Raw genomic sequence first — 22,610 nt, forward strand, 5'->3', positions numbered from 1 at the left:
TTCTCAATGAAAGGATCAGGCCGCATTATGGAGAGGGTTCATTAACGGTGGGTAGCACAATCCCAGGCATGTTTTGTTTGGAAATATATGTATTCCATTTCATTCAGTAGCACTTATTCCTGGGTAAGTGTGCACAGGGTGGCAACTTGAATCAAGTAGCACTGCTGAGTAGGGATCTCGAAGGAATCCGTTGAGAATGGCCTATGCAGCAGATTTCCTTCCATCCACCCATTTGACTCCCATCATAGACTAGAATCTTGCTATGAATGCTCTTCACCTTAATTGTCTACAACAATGGCAACTTATTTACATGTGCATATTCTACGTGACTCGCCCTCGCTCCAAGTGTACTGGGATGGCACCTTGTCCGGGAGGGGAAATGGTGGCAACAACCCTGGCCTCTGATCTGGGGCTTCCATCAAAGTGGTAAGAACATAACGGGTCTCCATATTAAGTGAGCTTCTTGTTGGTGGAGGATGTGGTGAAGGTGGCGATTTATATTTTCAGCAACTTGTAGCATGCATTTCGAACAGCCAAGCAAAGAAAGTGAGCAGGGGCCATCAGGAAATGCTCTTTCCATGCTAGGACTTCTTATTTAACAGACTGAATTCTGCAAAAAGTGTACTTCCCCAATACACTGTTTGATATTAAAGCCTTTGAGAAAGAGGTTTTGGAAGGGAAACTTTATATATAACAGCATTTGTTTAAATGCTTACCAGCATTTATAGAGCATTGTCACTTGCTTAGCAGTACATTGTCATCGTCATCCACTAGGAGAAAGGGAAGGACAAAAGAGAGGGGGAAATCAATGCATTTATAAATTCACAGTAAAATGTAGCAAGAAAAATAGGGCTGCATAAAATGTCAACATATTTTTATTCTAAAGCAGAAATTGATTTTTCAAAAGTGGTGGTGGAAACAGTTCCCTCAGTCCTGTTATTTGTGAGACCATTTCCCTCTTCAGTCTTACTTTTCTGCCATTATCTGATTTCCCCCCTCATAACTGCTGACTTGATTTCCTGTAATAATTCTAGACGACCACATCTCGCACCAACAGTGCTTCAAGCTCTGTTGATTAAAGGCAATATTGTATTTCCCTCTGTTAAGAGACACTAATTGCTGCTCAAGCAGGTCTATCAAAAACAGGAATTAAGAAATTATAAGTAGCAATATCAAATGGAGACCACTCTCTAGTATTATGCAGCTAGCGGCGGACCTTTTTTTGGACAAGGTTCCTGAAATGGTGGCAGCAATAGACAATGAGCTGTCACATGTTGCATTTTAACAAATGGACAAATTCACATGTATTGTCAAATATCACACAGCAGGGATGGGGATCTCTAGGGTTTCCTCTTCTCCCCTTCCCCTCTTCCACCATGTACACCTCACAAATCATCTGTAGGATCAGGAGAACCCCCAGAATGGGGGTGGGGGGAGAGTGTTTGGCAAGCAGAAATGCATGTACTGGTGAAACCATCTTCTTAGTGCTACATTACATTTCACCAATGGTGTGGCTGTGACCTTATTCTTGTTTAATTCCCGTTGAAACGCATCCATTCTCAACGTTTCAGTCTTATGAGTATTGCTATTACATGGCCATGAAACTCAGACTCTGTACACAGTTGCTCTGGATGCTCATTTTGTTGCATTAAAAAAATCAATGAAAATTAAAAGGTTTTTTTTAAAAAATGACTAGTCCCGTGGACTGCAAGAAGATCAAACCGATCCATTCTTAAGGAAATCAGCCCTGGGTGCTCACTGGAAGGACAGATCGTGAAGCTGAGGCTCCAATACTTTGGCCACCTCATGGGAAGAGAAGACTCCCTGGAAAAGACCCTGATGTTGGGAAAGATGGAGGGCACAAGGAGAAGGGGACGACAGAGGACGAGATGGTTGGATAGTGTTCTCGAAGCTACCAGCATGAGTTTGACCAAACTGCGGGAGGCAGTGGAAGACAGGAGTGCCTAGCGTGCTCTGGTCAATGGGGTCACGAAGAGTCAGACACAACTAAACGACTAAACAACAACAATTTTGTGATTGAGGGGAACCAAAGTGCTTCTTAACACCCTTGAGGTTAATTGCAGGAAATAAATCTCTGCCAAGGTTAAGAGGGCATTTAGGGGCAACGTGAATCTCTGCAGGTATACAGCACCTACCAAACGTTACATGTGAAGCAGGTAGTTGCACACAGGAACCCGTTTTCCCAAGTAACAGCCCAACTGTAGTTCAGTAAATGGTGCATTTCTTAAGTAATGAAAGTAGATTGAATCAGGTGGCATAGAGACTGCTGAGCCAGCGCCCAACGTTAGTTCAATAGCCTGTGACTTTCCTGAGGCTGTCATTGAAACCTTAATGATGCACATTTTCCCCTCCTTGCCACGCTTGAGATGGTTTTCCTCCACACTCAAAATAGTCACGTCTAGCACTGTAATCACATGCGCTTGTGGACTGGACCGGCTGCCACAGGGGAGACTAGAAGTTGGCTATACCAGGTCAGTGAGCCTAAATATATATTACAGTAATGGCAATGTGATTAGCATCAGTGCTGAGGAGGAGAGCTTTAACGTAAAACAAACAAATGAACAAAAGGAAGTTAACAGACTTAAATAAGCTTAATAATCAGACTATGCATACACAAAAACTAGTATCTGTGCTGCCCATAAATGTGTTAATACAATTTTATTATATAAAAATGGAGCTGAACCTTATAGTAAAAAAGATGGGAAGAAACAAAAATCCAGAATATAAAAACTCTGTAATGCAATAACTAAAACAGATAAGTCTATAAACAAAACCTATGTCAAAATAATATTTCCACCACATATAAAGAACTATAGAATAATCTGGATCTAAATAAACAGTGTGTGATTTATGATTCTTCAGCGCTATTCTTTAGACAGCTAAAATGTCAGTAGACGGTGTTCTAAATGGATTAACACATCTTTTGCTGTTTAATGAGCCAGACCTTCTTTCTGATTGTTAAGGTGAGGTTTAAGCCTCCCCTCTCCAGCTGTGAGAACAGGGCAGTGCTGAGGTTGGAGTTGTGTGAATATCCTGGCAGAGCCAATCCAGTGCTGAGGTTGGTGCATCCACACAACCTCAACTCATTTCCACCCTGACCCATTCTAGCCCCATCCAGGAAAGTCACAGTGGCTGGCATTGGAAGGTAAACTCTGCCCCACCACACTGGCCACCGTTAGTCAAAGATTTGGGGGCTTTTGTTTGTTTATTGACAGTGAATTGCATTGGCATGTCTTTGTAGAACATCTTTGGTGGCTTGTAAGATGCAACATTCACACTGAAAATGCAATTTTCTCCCTCAATGCTGAATTCACCAGATATGGTGATTTTTTAATTTATTTTAAATCTTTCTTCTTCTACTTCTACTCCTACTTCTTTTATTATTTTAGTATTTGTACCCAGCCCATGTGGCTGGGTTTCCCCAGCCACTCTGGGTGGCTTCCAACAGAGATTAAAAATACATTAAATCTCTCTCATTTGTTCCTTAAAGTATAAACGTACAGAGATATCTAGAGGTATTACTTTGGAGTGAGAATTCCACTCTTGAGCAACCTCATCAAAGCATCATGTTCTGCATTTGAAAAACCTCAATTCTGAAGTATTAAGTACCGAAGAGAGAATAAAAATCTGTTGCTAAGCCCCCTTTTGCCTTCATTTAATGGACTTGCTGATATGAATAGTTCTTTCTAAATTGGCAAATCCTGAAATGTGAATCCATACCTCCAGACACAATGAAATATGCATTCAAAATCTGCTATGAATGCCTATTCCAGTTTAGGTTTTGTGTTTCATGCTCTCTCTTTTTCTCCCCCCCCCCTTTTTTTTAATACACCTGTTTCAATCTCATTTGAGAAGGAAAGGCATTTGGTTTCCAAGGATAAAAACAAGCTACTACGAACAATAATGGAAAAGAGGAAAATGGAATTAAGCACCACTTGCCTGATCTTCAGTGAAATAGAGTCCTCTCCCATCTGCAGATAAATTGCGAAATGCCTCTAGAGAGAACAAAACAAAACTTCAATTTGCAAGAAAATAGAATAGTTTGTAAAACTATAGGGGGGAAAAGTGGTAGCTTCTAGCATATATAAAACCATAATAAAACATTTTAAAAACTTGCCTATCTAGGGATGCCTCTTGGTTATGCAGTTGCATAACTCCATACCCTCCAACATTTCTCCAATGAAAACAAGGGTGTCCTAAGGAAAAGTGGGACATTCCAGGATCAAATCAGAAACTGGGACGGCTTCTGTAAAACCGGGACTGTCTCTGGAAAATAGGGACACTTGGAGAGTCTGTTATTGTGGAAGCCTTTTTTTCAGCTACACCATATGGTCCGTGCTTATTTTGCTTAATGGTTAATCCAGCCCTGTCTTTCACAGACATTCTTTCTCTCTTTCTCATTTAGGTGGGCCCGCTGTGCTGTGGAGGCTCCCGTCATGCCTGCCTCCACCATCTGTCTCTTCAGGTACTTGCTTTTTGTGGGGAGAGGGGGAGCGGCTGGCTGTAGGGCCCTGGAGTTGGGCCCTGGACTCCGACCCTAATGGAGCCACAGGTGTGTTCAGGCACCACCGAAATGAACAGAAACCGCCTAAGAGGACAGCTGTTTCTCAGAGACATTGGCCAAGTTCATGCATGATGCTAAATCATAGTTTAGTGGCAAATGAGTCTTGGCAAGCCATGAAAGCATAAGAAGAGCCTACTGAATTGCACATCTAGTCCAGCATTTTGCTCCTGCAGTGGCAGCCAGAAGCCCATGAGAAGCCTACAATCAGGACCCAGAGTGCACCAGCACTCTCACTACCCAGAACTGGGATTCATACCAGCATTGGGCTTGTGTGTGTCCCCTCCCCCTTTCTCAAGTTCACCCACGAGGAGGAGAATGAAAACATTCACCTGGTTGTTGTTTTTTTAAAAAAGCAGAGTTTGCTGTTATGTCCAAACCAGGATGTGTCATTAGTTTAAATTATGGCTTATTGAAGAAAGCTAGGATCCGAAACCATGGCTTGATTTTGATTTCGTTTCAATAAATCATCGTTTAAACCGATGTCTGAACCGGGCCACTGTGTCAAAGGAGATAGACAAATGCGCGTGTTGTGCAAAGTACCCAGTATCTCAAAAAAACAAAACACTGCTGTGTATGAATGCCACATGCTATCTTTGCTAGCGTTTTGTGTAAAGTAATGTCCACTTATGAGTGCTGCAGAAATAAATTCTGCTTGCAACATCCTTTGTGAGAAAGGGGGTGGGGAGCGTAGAAAAAGGAGCAGCTGGCCTTGTTTGTGGCTTTCTAATGGTCAAAGTGAACTAGAAGGCGATACGGAAGATGGACTAAAAAAAGGACATTCAGCCTTTGCTGCCTCTAGCTAAACTGCAGGCTTGGGAGACCTAGTATTCTCAGAGTAAAACGGTACATTAATGTTATGGTCTTAAGTGCGATTTAATCTCCACCTCCATTTTACAGCAAGTTATAAAGGGGGAGACACTTTTGATTTAGGTGTTATTACGGTGGATTTCCAGGGAAAATGAGTAATGGTCTAACGAGCCTCTTAATTTACAGTGGTGCCTCGCAAGACAAAATTAATTCGTTCCATGAGGCTCTTCGTATAGCGGTTTTTTCGTCTTGCGAAGCAAGCCCATTGACAGCTTAGCGGATTAGCGCTATTAGCGGTTTAGCGGCTTTTAGCAGATCAGCTGATAAGCGGCTTAGGGCTTAGGAAAAGGGGGGGGGAGGGAAAAAACCCCGCAGGAACTCGCAAGACATTTTCGTCTTGCGAAGCAAGCCCATAGGGAAATTCGTTTTGCGAAGCGCCTCCAAAACAGAAAACCCTTTCGTCTAGCGGGTTTTCCGTCTTACGAGGCGTTCGTCTTGCGGGGCACCACTGTATTTATTTAACTATCTGTCATCAATTCGTATTATCGATGTGCTGCCCTTTATTTCCATTTATCAGTAATCATCTCCTGAGTAAATCCCACTGGCAGCGCTTTCAGGTGTTTGAAGAAATGCATAATATGTTTTTAAACTTTCAGTAAAATAAAAATAGAAAGATTATCAGTGGATTTCCCCCCAACCACAACCCCCCACAGGTTCTTATACTTGGACTTGTGATTTCTCTTCCAATAACTTTTAAAGAAGTTATGTTTTATTCCTCCACCGACAATGCAAGATGCTTTTATCAAACGTGTATAATTTAAGTTGGGATTGTATTAAATTTTAGCATCTTCTATCTTGGAAATGTCCTGTGTCCTGGCAGGGAAGGGGAAATCTCCCAGAGTGAGAGGCTGAGGGAAGAGGCAAATGTTCCCAGGTGAGAGATGAGAGGGTGCATCTTTCTCTGTATGGGATAAAAGTTAGGCTATATCTGTAAGAGAGGACCCTGTACTCTTCAAGTACTTTTCTTTTCTTCTTTTCTCTTTTCTACTGTTTTTTGCTTAGATTCGGGGGGGGGTTAATTGCAATGTGAAAAGTTTTAATAAAACTTTTTAAAAGAAAATGAACAGTGTCCTGCAGTTTGATTTCTTATTTTTAAATGTTTCTGCCAATCAAGCTTGGAGATTTTTCTCATTGGATTTCCAGAGGTATCTGGTAAAATCCAGTCAACGGCAAAGATCACTCACACAGCTTGAGCATTTGCTTTGCTCCTGCATGTTCCCTTTCCAGAGAGACAAGCCGCTTTCCAGACAGTGGCTTGTTTCTTTAGCAATATGCAAATTGTCCATGTGAATTTCCCTAGGCACCTTCCAACCTCACACTTCAGACTAAGAGAACCTTTTAATATAGGTCTTCGTGCAGCTTTCATATGTCTTCATGTCACCATCTCCCCTTATTTTGCCTCTTTGTTGGAAGAGAAGGAAGGAAAGGAGCTAAGAAGCTCCAGGTGTATAAGAAGGCATACATGATACTTCCTTTATTTGAAATTGTTGGCATATGACAGATGCGCTTTTCAGATGTGCATTCATTTGTGCTGTGTCCCTTTGAACTGGATGTGCAATCAAATGCACATCTCATCAACATCCTTACACAAATGTCACACTTAACATATTGTTTATGCATGCCTAGAGCTGGGTCAAAGCTAGAAAACAAATGTGTGAAGGTCATTCTCTGCATTGGATGTTTCCATCCTTGGATTTATTCCTACTTTAAAAATAAATAAAATAATAGAAATAGCTAATTTGAAGTCAGACATTCAGGTGCTTTGCCTGTCTATTGCAGGCAGGCAGGCAGGCAGGCAAACCAACACACCGTGAGGCAGTTCCTCAAAACACACACACGTTCACACAAATAAGAAGAGCTTATACTTCACAACATGTTTTAGGGAATGGAGTTGGATTGGATGGAGTATTCCATTGCTTGAATTATGCTCTATTTTACAACAATAATATTTTGTGTCATCGCTCTGTTTAAATCTACATTCCAATTATTGTTGGACTCCACCTGCCCTCAGCCCCAGGCAGCATGACTGATGGCCAGAGACTGTGGAAGCCTATAGGCCAAAGTGCATTTTCTGATCCTCAGAACATTCAGTCAGTGAGTCACTTCTCCAACAATGGGTGCCAAACTACCGCATCAAGTGAAAATCCTTAAAACGTATTAGCAACTAAGGAAATGTTTTTGCGAACATCCGTTGTGTGTAACTTACTTGCCATGGTCTCAAGACGAACCATGCAGCACACAAAATCAGGAAAGTTTATCCTCATCAAGGAGTCACCGTATCGCACGGTCATCAGCTGGAGGGTTGTGTCATCGATGAACAGACCTGCAAACAGCAACAGGAGTAGGCAAAGGAAGAGATTATAATATATTTAAAAAGGAAACATTGTCCAGTAATGTTCACCAATGGAGTGTTGTCGACTTCCTCAAACATTCCAATCAGGGCCACTTCCTTTATATATATATAAGAACAAAGTTTATAAAACAGCCCAGAATCTGGAAAGAGCATTGTGTGGGTGAACAAGAGTCACAGCTTTACAGCACACTTGCAGGAATGTCTTCTCTGCCTCACTGATTTCCAGGTAACCAGGAATAGGATGCAGCCTTAGGTGGGTCCCTGGCTGAAGGAACAGGACCTTAGGAGGGCTCACAATGGCAACAGGAATCCCTGGGGTGCTAAACTGCAGCTTAGTATTTTCTCTCCTGTCTGCTTAGAAGGCAAAGGGGAAGAGAGAGAAATGAATGATATAATCCTTGGTCCGGAAACAAATGTTTGCAATTCATTTGACTTCGGCATATCAGTAATTAGATGCAGGATTTATAGGGTTTATAGGGTTGAAGGAACCTCTTCAAAGGAATCTAGAATCTACTGACTTGTAAAGTACAGGAAGAAGCCGCACACCTTAAAGAGGGCTATGCTTTCCCCCGAATTCTGCTCTTGGGGCAAAAGAAGCTGACTTTGCCATATTTATATTCATACTACTTACAAAGACACACACGCCTCCCTTTCTTCTGTTCAGTGCCTGTACTGTTTGCTGTTTGCCTTCAAGGACTGCACAGCATGCAATTTTCCTCCCTGTGTTACACTTTATTGCCTTTATTATCACCATACCTTCCTCGCACTTTCCTTTATGCGGCACAATAGTGATAAATTCCAGATAGCAGCATTGAGAGCATCTGCCCCCACTCCAATTGCGCACCAGGAATCATAGCAGTCTCTAGAGGCCACCTAACTCCCCCTCTCCTCTCCTCTCCTCTCCTTTCTCCTTCTGAGCAATCTCACTTAAGTCTGCATCTGTCATTTGATCACACTTTCTTCTTCACTCCCCACCCAGGGGAGGGGAAAAAGAATTAACATGTTAAGGGCATAATGCAGCTTAAGAAGCTATCTAAAAATCTAAATGCTCGTCACTAAGGCAGCGTTATTGGATTGTAGCTTCCTCTGTGCAGTGTGAAGGATTGCATAGATTAAGGTTACCAGGTTTTTTTCAATGAAACTGGGGGCACTTTAATTAATTAATTAATTACAGTGGTAACTTGGGTTACATATGCCTCAGGTTACATACACTTCAGGTTACAGACTCCGCTAACCCAGAAATAGTATCTCAGGTTAAGAACTTTGCTTCAGGATGAGAACAGAAATCGTGTGCAGATGGCGTGGCGGCAGCGGGAGGCCCCATTAGCTAAAGTGGTGCTTCAGGTTAAGAACAGTTTCAGGTTAAGAACGGACCTCCGGAAAGAATTAAGCACTTAACCCGAGGTACCACTGTACTATGTTCGGGACGTTGATGCTGCAGTAGCAGAGGGGCAGCTGCCGCCTTGACCTCAACCGCCACGTTTCCCCTTCCTCCCATGCTTCTATCTCCTTTCTCCATGAGCCTGGGCAGCCCGACTTGTTGGTTCTTTGGTGGTGGTGGGGAAGCGGTACGCGGTGGGTCAGGCATGGAAGGCGGAGGAGGGCTGAGAGCGGCAGCGGCAGCGGCAGCGGCAGCAAGGCTCGGGCAGCGCAATGCCTCCCTTCCCATCAGAGCAGCCCCAATCCCATTCCTACTTGTGTGCAAGCAGGAGAGGGCGGGGATCCCTCAGCTGGGAAGCGAGGCTTCACACTGCCTTTCGGAGCAGCCCCATCCCAACTGCTACTTGCGTGCAAGCAGGAGGGGGCAGGAATCTCTCAGGCAGCACAATGCCTCCCTTCCCATCGGAGCAGCCCCAATCCCATTCCTACTTGTGTGCAAACAGGAGGGGGCAGGGATCCCTCAGCTGGGAAGGGAGGTTTCCTGTTGCTTAACTGAGAGATCCCTGCCCCCTTCTGCTTGCATGCAAGCTCTGATAGGCAGCGTGAAGCCTCCCTTCACAGCTTAGTTGCTGGGGTCAGGGAAGGTGGAGGTAGCCCAGAAGCTGCATCTTACAGCCCCTGCACCACCATCATATGGGAACTTCCGAGCATCTCCTGAAGCCAGCCAGAGCCAACAGCTCCAGGCTGCTGAGACTGCCGCTGCTGCATTTCCCGGGGACATTAGATGAAATCTGGGGACATTCCGGGGATGGAATTTGTCCGGGGACTTATTCGCAAATCCAGGGACTGTCCCCGGGAAACGGGGACATCTGGAAACCCTGGCACATATAAATCTACCCACCAAAGGACTCTGCTGAAAAACATCAGGAACTGGGGAAGCTAAGGGTTAAGGTTGGAGGCTTGGTTGCAATTCCAGGATTGTTCAGCAGATGTCATTGCGAACTCAGTGGATTCTGACTTCATGAAAGAAACAATCTTCAACATTCTGCAGAAGACGCCAGAATTGGAATTCGTGATAGTAAGGTCTCTAGCCTATCTTCCCCATTCTTGTCTCTTCCAGGGCTTGTGACCAGGGTTTGTTTGCTATTTTAAAATAAATAAATAAATGAACTACACCTGTCACGGCAACCTGACACCCCCCCCCCCAATTTAGTAGGTGAAACTTTTTCCATTCCTAATCTCCATATCAGGAGAAAAGCTTCACTGGCTATATTTCTGTTTCAGAAACGTTTCCACAAAGATGTATCAGATTTCAAAACTTAAATTGGCCTTAACTGAAAATACATTCAGAATTTGTCAGCATACCTTCTTGCTCTGTTACTCTTCTCAAATTGGAAATATATAGGAATCCAGAATTATTTTCATCTTCTCTTTCAAAAATGTCCTGGAGAATATTTAAACCCAAGATAATATTTTAGGACATGGCTAGCATATCGATTCAGTCACTGCCATATGAATTATCATAGCTAGGGATGAAATTTTCTGAAAATCTTGATGTTGAGCTTATACACATAGGGTCCCCCCGCCCCAATTCCCATCTCATTTCTTAATCCTTATCAGATGTGAGTTTCCACCTGCCCCTCTTCAGTTAAAGCTATGAGAAAGTCTCACATATTATATCCATTATTACACACAATATCTTATCTATAATATTACACATGTATGCATTATACACAGATTCTATAGGCATATACAAAGTTCACAAGCGTAACCGGCACATAAACAGATACATACAAAATGCTCGTATATACTAATATAAACTATGTTGCACAAATATAGTACAACATGGACCTTGGCTCTTTTATAAATGTGTGGTGTTGTTTTATAAAATAATTTTGTATATTACACATAGTGATTTGGGCATTTTAAAAAATAAAAGAAACCCAACAGTACATAAGTGGTTTGGGCATAAGTGAAGTTCAGTACTAGAAGCAACTCAGTTGTATGTAAAGTTTGATAAGGTCAGAACTACAAAAATTGTTTATAAATCCATTTAGAACAGCGTGGCACAGTGCAGTGATGCTTTCGCGTTATTATAGGGTAAAAACCTCTCTTCTTGGGAAAATGAGATCATTAACTATTTAAAAAGTACAAAAAGGAAGAAAACAGGAAAAGGACAGAAGAAAGAACAGGGAAGCAGCTGAGAGTTTGGATTCATACAGTTCAGTCATACCTTATACTTATAGAGATTTCGCCAAAGCTTTTCAAACTCTTGCAGCGTGAGTCTTCCATTATTACTGGCCTGTAGATGTGGTCAAGTTTTAAATACATTTTGATTGTGTTGCATGTTAACAGATCAACTTGTGCACTGGCTGGTGGCCCAGAGTGGGGAAACGATCAAAACATTAGTATCTATGATTTGCCTCTCTAAGCTTTACGTCTTGCCTGACTTGAGCAGAAATAATGGTGCTGTAGTGCACTTTCGGAATCGTCCCAAATCAGATGACAGATGGGGTAGTGGTGGCATATTTGAGAGTTTCCTATATTAAAAAATAAGAAATCCTCCCTGCACACAGACATAGGACACATCAGGAAAAAGCAGTATTAGAACCTGTCTGACATGCTCAATTTGCATTTGCAGGCTGCTGAGAAATGTCACAAGTACATCATTACTAAGATCCATTAAATTTCAAAAACCTCAAAGACTAAGAAACTACAGTCCCACTTCATCCGATGTATAAAGTGCTATCCTGAGTTATAGGTATATACTCTAATGTTTTATTCTTTGCAGGGTGTAAAAATTGAGGCTAGGGGGAAAACAAATGCAGAAAAATACAGTGGTACCTCGGTTTACAAGCTTAATCCATTTCTGAAGTCTGTTCTTAAACCAAAACCGTTCTTAAACTAAGACGCGCTTTCCCTAATGAGACCTCCCGCCACTGGTGCCCTTCCACCGTTCGGATTCTGTTCTTAGACTGAGGGACACTACTTCTGGTTTTGCGGAGTTCATAAACCAAATCGTTCATAAACAGAACTGTTCTTAAACCGAGGTACCGCTGTACCTAAATTTTGTGGTAGTTCACAAAACAGTTTTTGATGACACAGGTATCCTGGCATTGGTAAGCCAATTCACATATATGATTCACTGTAATTCACATGATGATTTCATTTGAAGTTTGAGGTTCCATTGCTTCAGAATGGCCACTTTAGAGTAACTTACAAAATATTGTAGAAGCCTTTGTTCCCCGATTTGCTTTGGAATATTGTCATTTCTGAAGTCAGATGGTGTCAATTCTTTTGTCTATTATTTTGCACAGAGACTATTCTGGATTCACCTTTTGCAATCCCTCAAATCATGTATACTACCCTATAACTCAGGATAAAACTTCATGTAACTGATGTGGTAGAATGTGTTCCACAAAAGCTTATACCAGATTACGTGTGTTAGTCTTTAAGGTGCCACAAGATTCTGTATTGTTTTTGCTGACAAAATCTAGCACAAGCAATTCTTTTTTAAAAAAAGTTGCTACAATAATTTTTGCCACCTGAATGTGAAACACCTGCTTTGCTTAGGCAGTAAATACATTCATTTCCTATGGTTGAATCTCCTTCTAAATTTTAACAATAATGGGGACATGTATTTAGCTTGTATCTCCATATATATTCCACACTCCATTTAAAAATGTGTAAGATCTCCCACTGCTAATTAAATACATAAACAGACCTTAGCATTCCAAGTCTGGTCTATCAGGGGAGACAGATTCAAACAAGTTGGTTTAAAGGCAATCTTTAGTTCTCTATGCATCAAGTGTTCAAAATATTCAGGGATCTGGACATGAAAGATAGTGGAATATTAAAAATGATTTACAGAAATAAATAATTGTCGCAATTACTTTGGAACAGAACATCTTTCAAACACTGCATTAATGCCCTTTGGGCCTTGCCATACCCCAAGAGATAGAAATGGGAAATTGAAAACCACAAATTTAGAAACACAAAAGGGGCACAGTCCCTTGATTATTTGGATTTCTCTCCCCTCAAACCCCTCTCAGGTTCCACAGAAAAGACTTTCATCATTGTCTAGGGATGGAGGAGAAATTTGGTCCCACTTGCATCTTAATGCAAAAGTATCTAATTAGCACTTCTCAAAACAATATGTGAATTGAATTTTGCCCTTCCTTTGGAATGCACACCTGTCCAAATTTTGCAATGCAGTTCTCCAACCGAAAAATGAATACAAAAATACATATACAAAATTGCAATATATTAGGCAAATATGGGGAAAATGTGCTTATTAGAAGAAATGCACACCAAAAGTATGATGAATTCTTCACTGCACTCAGAAATCTAGCACATCAGGAAAAGACTGGGCTAGATTCTGTCTGGCATGTTTGCTTTCCATTTGCAGGTTGTTGCTTTTTTTTAACGTGGGAGAATGTTCAAGCATGCAAGCTCCCTTCTTCTGATTCATACGTAGAAATGCAGCAGTCTGGAAAGGGCTGTCGTACCTGATATTTGAACTGGTACTTTGGCTGTGAGAGCCCACACTAGATTAACAATGTGCTTTATTGCATACTCCTCGCCCCAAAAGGAAATAGGCAGCTATGGTGACCAGTTCTAATAGGCAACTTATTCAAAGTCAGGCAAATGTTAAAGAGAAACACGCTTCACAGTTTTTTGTTTGGTTTTTCAGGGGATGGTTGTGATGGTATTGACAATCTGGTGAACTATAGCTATTATTCATCCTGTGTTACCTGCGTCTTCTATTTAGATAGTTCACGCAGCGATTTTACTGTTAACAAGACAACATTGGAAATGTAGAACAAAAGGGATCTTTGGCGTGAGCATAAATTCTATCACATTTGCCTTCCCTTTCTCCTAGACATCGGAACAAGTCTGGGCATGAAATGTAGTCAGATAGTTAGGCTTTTCTACGCAACATAAAGTCCTCTTGGATGGAAGATTGGACTGTATCTAGGTCCTGATAGGAAGTGATTTACAGAAGTAGGCAACATTTCAGGTGTTTCAGGAGAGGGTTGTTTTGATCTTGTCTTTCCTACCTGACATTTAATCAAAAAGGGGACCTTAGAGGGAAGAGTTTGGCCACTTATAGATTCCCTGCATATGCAGTGGGCAGATCTCATGGCAAATATTTACTTGCGGGGCTCCTGCAGTGGGAAGCACAGCCATAACTCAAAGCAGGGAAGGGCAGCGTAAGGAAGGTTTATTGCATTTGTTGAAAAGATACATCCATCAGAGCTAAAAGGCTCCTGCACGAATCGAAGCTGAATCCATCTCCGCTTCCCCGACTGGCCATTAGATCTATAAACGGATAAATCAGAAAGCAACAGGGACAAAGAATAAGGAGGTTAGGGGAGGAGGCAGGCATGAAACGGTGCACTTGTAACCCGTGGAATTTGGAGTCAAAGTCCCACTACTGCATGCTGTTTCACAAGTCACATTTTGCAAAATATACCAGAGAGGCAATTGGAAAAGGACTGGGCCTTGGAGTGTTTAAGGTTGATTTAAACTCTGTTGCAGCATTCGAGGAACTTCAGTAATAGTTGCAAAGAATATATAAGAATTAAGAAAAAGTTTAATTATGATAAAAGTGTGTATTGGCAATAAGTAATATGAAATTGAAATATGGGATAGAAGTGAGATTGGGTCTTTAGTGTTAAGACCAATTTATGTTTTATCGTTTGTTAAGAAAATTATGTGTCTATGGTTATTCCTGTGTGTAAAAAAGAAAAAGAAAAGGTTGATCGAAGAACAAGTGTGTTTGGACTACTGCCTCTCCAAAGGCCTCCTTCTCCCTCCAAACGGAGAATGTTTGCAAGTTATCCTACACTATGCACATTTGACACCACAGTTTTTAACCCAATTACAAACTAATGCCTGAATGCGACGATTTGAATGCGACTTCAAAATATGCACATTCACATTCCTGCACATTCAAAATATGTCCCTTTTTTGTATGTGTTTTAGCAACTCTTCAGGATACAAGACAGAAGAAAAAAGAACTTGAAGAAATTAGTTGGCTACCAGCAATGAACTTTACCTTTCTGGACTATTTCATTCAGAATTCCTTGCAGCTGTGAGGCATCCAAGTAGGAGGCCTAATAAAGAACACATGAGAAGGGCTTACAAATGTTACAAAAGTTGTATATTTTTTAAAACAACAACAACAACAAACTGTTTCTTCATAGATATAGAATTGAGAGGTTTTTCTGGGCAACCTGACCCATTCTTGGTAGTGATTCTTCATTCCCAAGGCCGCTGAGCACTTACATTACCTCTACCAAAAATGGCTTGATTCTGCTTTAATTTTTATTCTTATGTAATTCCCAGCAGCTTCTGAGAATTGGGGTGGGAGGTGGGGTGGAGGTGGGAAGTATTCTTATTATTTATTTCATTTATGAATGACTTCCCAGGAGGCATCCCATGAAAGCAAGTTACAATAGAACAACCTATTTAAAACAGTTGCATTTATAAAAAACAAATTTTAAACAAAATAAAAAAATTCCTTCCAGTAGCACCTTAAAGACCAACTGAGTTAGTTCTAGGTATGAGCTTTCGTGTGCATGCACACTTCTTCAGATACACTGAAGAATGTATCTGTGTAGAAGAAGTGTATCTGAAGAAGTGTGCATGCACACGAAAGCTCATACCTAGAACTAACTCAGTTGGTCTTTATCTGTGTAGAAGAAGTGTATCTGAAGAAGTGTGCATGCACACGAAAGCTCATACCTAGAACTAACTCAGTTGGTCTTTAAGGTGCTACTGGAAGGAATTTTTTTATTTTGTTTTGACCATGGCAGACCAACACGGCTACCTATCTGTAAATTTTAAACAACAGCACATACACAAAATGGATTCAAATCCAAAACAGATACCAAATATTTTCAATGTTTTAGGTTTCTTGAAAGAGAAATGGCAAGTGCCCCAAAGTCAAGAGAGAAGGCACTTGCCTGTCTGATATACAACAGGAAAGAGTTCCAAAGGGTTGGTTGCCAGCACACTAAGGGTCTGATTCCAGTATTGTGTAGGATGGTCTCTGCAGGATGTACTCCCTTGCAGAATGTAGGGAATGAAGCAATCTTTTAGGTGTCCTAACCCTAAGCTGTATAGGGCTTTGTACACCAATACCAGCAACTTGAACCTAGTCCAGTAACTAATGGGATACCAATGAAATTCTTTTCAGAAGTGCCGTAATACGATGGTAATATACCAGTCCAAAGAGAACAATTGAGCTGTCACATTTTGCATTAGCTGCAGGCAGCTTCTGGGGTTGTGGAGATCAAGATGTTCATTGGACTACAACTCCCATTTGCCTATACCCTATTTATCTTGTGGACTGCCCTGAGATCTTTCGACAAAGGACGGTATAGAAATCTAATAAATAATACAAAGTAAATAATATTGGCCATACTGGGACACTGAGAGATCAATACAAGCTATGAGAGGCCGCAGGTTCTCCATCCCTGTTCTAAGAAAATATAATGCTTTGCACTGTTCTTTTGGTATCCGCAGATGAGATTGCATGGAGTTGTGCCTTTGCAATGCTGCCATAACACCATGGCGTAAAAAGAGCTGAGAATCTGGCCTATTGCCCCTGCAGCTTGGAGTTGCTTGACTCACGAACCATGGAGAAACTTCCTTCGTTGCCCTCGCTGCTCCCGGAGACAAACCTTGCGCATTATTCTCAGCAGGCAGTGTCATTTTCACCTTTTATGCATTGATATAACTATTAGCTGTGAGAGGTCTATTGTGCAGAGGCTTTTGGCAGCAAATTTTTCTCTTGACTAAGTCAAGGAGTCCTTTATAACAGTTTATTAAGCCATTAAGAGCATCTCCTGTGAACACATGCAGCTCAGCTCAGAAAGAATGGGAATCAATTACCCAAACATTGACTGATGTCTGCTTTCCAAACGCAGCAAGTGCAAACTGGAAGTAATTCTGATCACAATAAAATATGATATACATACCCACATATATTTGTAGCCAAGGGTTACTGCTAATTGCTTGTTTAAGGAACACCTTTCTCCCCTCAAGCAATCAGCCCCCAGCTATCTATTATGTTTTAGCCGGGTTCCTTGCCCTATTTGTTACAGCAGCTGGCAAATCAATAGAGTTTTGAGAAACCCACCTGAGATCTGCATTTGCTAAAGCTGAATAAAGAGCAAGACGGGAGACTTTTATTTCCCAATTCTACATGCCATGTTGATGCAGACAATTTTTTCCCCTTCCCCATTCAACGTACCTGATTAGCATATCTTAGGAAGATGTTTTCATAGGAGTTGTCTTGATTCCACTTGGGCACAACCTGGATCAAAGGGAAGTGTGTGCGTACAAAATCAGTCACAAAAATCAGTCGGCATGAGACAGCATCTTATTTTTATTCAAACGACCCACAGATGTTTCAGGCAATTTAGAGTTAGCAACATTTGCACAAAAGGAGATTCAGTCACCTCCTCAAAAGTACGAAAGCGGGAAGAAATGTGATACAACAGAACTCTGTTCTCGGATTGTCAATTATCCCTCCTTTATTATCTGAATTCACTAAATTCCCCCCTGTGGCCCCATGTTAATTCTGGCAAATGTAAACCTCATCCCTCCTATATCTAAACTCAGATTAACCACAAATAATTTGCATGTGCAAGCTCTGGCGTGGGCAGAGGACAGAGAAGGTTGCTCTGTAGTATTAATCAGACAGGGAGCAGAGAAAGAGAAATTGGTGTTATTTTATTAAGGTTTTGCGCAACAGCAAGGCTTCAGAAACGAAAGCCCCAAGGATGACTACAATTGGCAGTCTTTCACTGGCAGAATGTGCCAGGTTTATGGAGCAAAACAAAAGACAAAATGAGACAAAAAGGATAAGATTGGGAACTATCAAAGCTGGTAGACTTAGGGCAGAATGCTTTCCACTGGCTGAGGGGCTGTAGCGTTTGATGGAAGCCCTGACATGCCTGTGGAGCACGAGACATGCTGTTACCACACACACACACACACACACACACACACACGACACCAGTTCAACACCTCACTGGCATATTGACTCAGCACAGATTGGGGCATTTTATGGGTGGTACAGGGGAGGGGCATACTTATGCTATATCCTGTGCCCCTTCAAGGCCATGCCCCCATCAACAATGGAACACTCCTGCTTCCCAGCCTGTGCCAGCCTTCACCAATCTAGTATCTTTCAGACATTTTGGACCACAACTCCCTTTGGCCATACTGGATAAGGCTGATGGGAATTGTAGTCCAAAGCGTCTGCAGGGCACCACAATGGCAAGGCCAGCAAGCCACTGGAGGCTGCTGCCACCAATGTGTTTTTTTGTTTCCCTTGCTGCATGCCCTGGGCAGAAGAGTCTTTCCCCTTCCTCGGGTTGTCCTGAACCCTCATCCTAGAAGGACTGTATGTTCTCTGCAGCCATCCTGCCAAGCAGTTGTGTGGGTACCATGTTGTGTAGGTTCCCCTTCCTCCCCATTGTGCTCATAAAATGGGGGTATAAGAGGCTTTGAAGCCAGGCCATGGGGATGGCTGAGGACTTCCTTCTCGCATAATTTTTATTGTTTTTAAATCATAACAAACAAGAAAATAAAACAGTTTACACCTTGTTGTCACAGATTTCTTTCTATAAGACTTCCTTCAGCTTCCCCTGAAATCATCCATACCCTAATTTAACAAATTCACACAAATCCTAGCTTATATTGACATTATTTTCTCTTTCCTTCTTTTTCTCTTTAGACAATATTCCAACCTTTTCACAGAGCTTTTTTAAACCCAACTAGCGTTATCTGACCTTCACTTACATTTTCCAGATATTCCACAAATTTCCCCCAGTCCTCAATGAACCTTTGGTCTTTTAAATATCTAATTTTCCCCGTCAATCTGTCCATCTCCGCGTATTCTAGTAGTTTTGCTCTCCATTCCTCAAGCGTCGGTATGTTCTGTTGTTTCCAATTTTGAGCCAATAAGACCCTTGCAGCCGTTGTTGCATATTGGAAGAATTTACTGTCATTGTTCTTTATATCACTTCCTGCTAGGCCTAACAGAAAAGCCTCCGGCTTTTTCCCAAAGTTATATCTTAATATACTTTTCATTTCATTATATACACTTTCCCAAAAGCCTTTGACCTTTCTGCAGTCCCACCACATATGGAAGAAGGATCCCTCTTTTTCCCTGCATTTCCAGCATTTATTACAAGTTTTATATATTTTTGCTAATTTTGCAGGTGTTATATACCAACGGTAAAACATCTTCATGAGGTTCTCTTTTAACGTTATGCAAGCTGTAAATTTAAGGTTTTTTTTCCAGAGTTTCTCCCATTCTTCATAATATATATTATGGCCGATGTCCCTTGCCCAATGAATCATCACAGACTTCACTTCCTCATCTATCAGGTTATACTCTAATAGCATATTATACGTTTTAGAAAGAATTTTGTAATCATTGTTTATTATTTCAGTCTGGAATTTAGATTCTTTATCCGCGTATCCTCTCTCTTTAACGTCTTGTCTAAACATTTCGTTTATTTGGAAATAGTGTAACCAATCATAGACTTTTCCTTTAACCTGGTCATATGGTTTCAATTTCCATGTCCCCCCTACTTTTGTTAACAATTGTTCATAAGTTATCCAGTCACCTCTCATGTTTACTTTTTTCACGCTCATAACTTCCAATGGGGATAGCCAGTGTGGTACTTTAGGTTCTAATAAAAATCTATTCCTCTCCCAAACTTCCAATAGAGGGCCTTTAAAAATATGTGTTGCGAAACCCTTGTGCTTCCTCTTCCCCTGCCATAAGTACGCGTGCCATCCTGCTCTATTGTCGAACCCCTCCAGGTCTAATAGTTCCTTATTTTCCAATTTTATCCATGTTTTCACCCAGCAGAGGCACGCTGCCTCATAGTATAACTTCAGATCTGGCAGGGCGAATCCCCCTCTTTCTTTAGCTTCTGTTAACAATTTAAACTTAATCCTTGGTTTTTTGCCCTGCCAGACATATTTTGAGATTCCTCTTTGCCACTCTTTGAATATCTTAGTGCCCTTGATTATCGGTAAGTTCTGGAACAGAAATAACATTCTCGGGAGAACGTTCATCTTAATTAAGGCTATCCTACCCCAGAATGACAATCTCAGCTTCCCCCACCTCTCCAAGTCCTTTTTTATCTCTTTCCATACCTGCTCATAGTTATTCTTAAATAGGTCTATATTTTTCGGGGTTATCCATATCCCTAGATATTTTACCTTTTTGGCCACTTCTATTTCTGTTTGTTGTTGTAATTCCTCGATTGCCTTCGAATCTAAATTCTTCACCATTATTTTAGTCTTCCTTTTGTTTAACTTAAAACCAGCCACCTTACCAAATTGTTCCAGTTCTTCCAGTATCTCTTTTATTGAGTTCAGCGGGTCTTCTGTTGTTATTACTAAATCGTCTGCGAATGCTTTAACTTTATATTCATTTTCACCGATTCTAATCCCTTTTATTTTCTTATTTTGTCTTATTGAGTTCAGGAGTACTTCCAGTACTATTATAAATAGCAACGGGGAGAGTGGGCAGCCTTGTCTTGTACCCTTTTCTACCGTTATTTCTTCTGACACCACGTTGTTTATAATTAATTTGGCCTTTTGCTCCGTATAGATTGCCTTTATTCCGTTGAAGAAGTTCGTACCAACCTCCATATATTCTAACTGTTTTAGTAAAAAGTCCCAAACTATATTATCGAATGCTTTCTCTGCATCCACGAACATCATTATGGCTTGCTTATCATACCTGGCAGACAAGTATTCTATGGAATTTATTATATTTCTAATATTATCTCTCATTTGCCTGCCAGGCAGAAAGCCCGCCTGGTCTCCATGGATATATTCTAGCCATATGTTTTTAACTCTACTTGCCAATATTCCTGCGAAAATTTTATAATCGACATTTAACAGCGAGATCGGCCTGTAGTTCTTAACTTGCAACAGATCTGAGTCTTGTTTTGGGATTAAAGTAATGAAGGCATCCTTCCAAGTATCTGGTATTTCTTTTTCTTTCAAAATATTATTCATTACTTCTCTCAGTGGTGCCAGTACAGTATTTTCCATTTCTTTATAGTAACTTGCCGTGAAGCCATCTGGGCCCGGAGCTTTCCCTCTTTTTAAATCTTTAATTGCTGATTTTATTTCTTCTGTCTCTATTGGGGTGTTTAATTGCTCTTTTTTCTCTATTGGAATCTTCTGAACCTGTTTATCTTTCAAGAATCTTTCTATTTTTCTCTGGTTAAATCTCTCTCTATTTTTGTATAATCCTCTATAATAATCCAGAAAACCTTTCCTTATTTCCTTGGGGTTAGTTATTTCTTCTCCGTTCGCTACAATTTTATTTATTGTGCTTTGTTCCTTTCTTTTCTTGGTTTGCCATGCCAAAAGCTTCCCTGACTTATTCGCAAACTCAAACGTTCTTTGTCTTAGTTTTTTTATGTTCCATTCTACTTCCCTATTTATTATTGTTGCGTACTGGGCTTGCAGTACTTTAATATTTTCTTTTATTCTCTTATTGTTAGGTTTTTTAACTAATTTCCCCTCCAGGTCCGTTATCTGTCTCAGAATATCCTTTTTCCCTTTATCTCTTCCTTTATTTTTAATGGCATTCTGCTGAATAAAAAAGCCCCGCATCACTGCCTTACCCGCGTCCCACACCACCTTAGTTTTGGTGCCTTTATTCATATTATCCTTAAAGAATTCTTTCATCCTTTTCTGCGCTTTTTCAACTATATCTTGGTCATCTAAGAGATAATCCTTCAATCTCCATCTAAAAGTACCTTCTTCCAGACCTTTCAGTTCCATCTTTATTGGGTTGTGATCAGATATTGTTTTGGCCTGAATCTCTACTCGTATAATTCTTGGTGTTAATTCGTTCGAGACCCAGATCTGATCTATTCGGGACAGTGATTGGTTAGGCTCAGAGTGGTACGTAAATTGCTTTTCCAGCGGATGTCTAAGTCTCCAGGCATCTATTAGATTACAGTTTTTAACCAATGAGAAAAAGGTTCTGGGCAGCTTCCCTTCCTTACCCCCCCCATCTCTGAGTCTGTCCATTTCTAGTGAGACCACCCCATTCATATCCCCGAGTATAATCATTTTTTGATCTACATATTCCGCTAGCTTTTCTTCCACGGTTTTATAAAACTCAGATTTATTATCGTTTGGAGCGTATAGTCCTACTATAATTAAGTTTTGTCCCTGCCATTTAATTTGTACCATCATTATCCTTCCGTTTTCATCTTTAAAGATTTGCTGGGCCTCAATTTGTTTTTTAACATAAATAACCACACCTCTTTTTTTGACTCTGTCAGATGATATGAACTCATTTCCCAGTGTTTTATTTATCAGAATTCTTTTATGTCTTCTTGCTATATGGGTCTCCTGTAA

The 22,610-nt window shown here is 41.0% G+C and overlaps 1 protein-coding gene across 4 annotated transcripts in view; it reads right to left on the reverse strand.

The window, feature by feature from the left end:
* Nucleotides 1-118: 118 nt before the first annotated feature.
* The window catches only part of CAPN13 (calpain 13), an 89,435-nt gene continuing 66,943 nt past the window's right edge, over nt 119-22,610 (reverse strand). Inside the window, exons 15-22 of one of the 4 annotated variants that reach the window (XM_081854169.1) lie at nt 17,449-17,511; nt 15,247-15,304; nt 14,434-14,507; nt 11,419-11,487; nt 10,551-10,629; nt 7,659-7,775; nt 3,961-4,016; nt 119-770 (exon numbers count right to left, since the gene is read on the reverse strand). In XM_081854169.1, the coding sequence (XP_081710295.1) occupies nt 744-770; nt 3,961-4,016; nt 7,659-7,775; nt 10,551-10,629; nt 11,419-11,487; nt 14,434-14,507; nt 15,247-15,304; nt 17,449-17,511 (543 nt within the window). In that variant the 3' untranslated portion in view covers nt 119-743. The other 3 variants (XM_081854170.1, XR_014154411.1, XR_014154412.1) reach the window with 3 other exon arrangements.

Source organism: Podarcis erhardii (genome assembly GCF_964252035.2).
Source record: "Podarcis erhardii genome assembly, chromosome: 3".
NCBI lineage: Eukaryota > Metazoa > Chordata > Lepidosauria > Squamata > Lacertidae > Podarcis > Podarcis erhardii.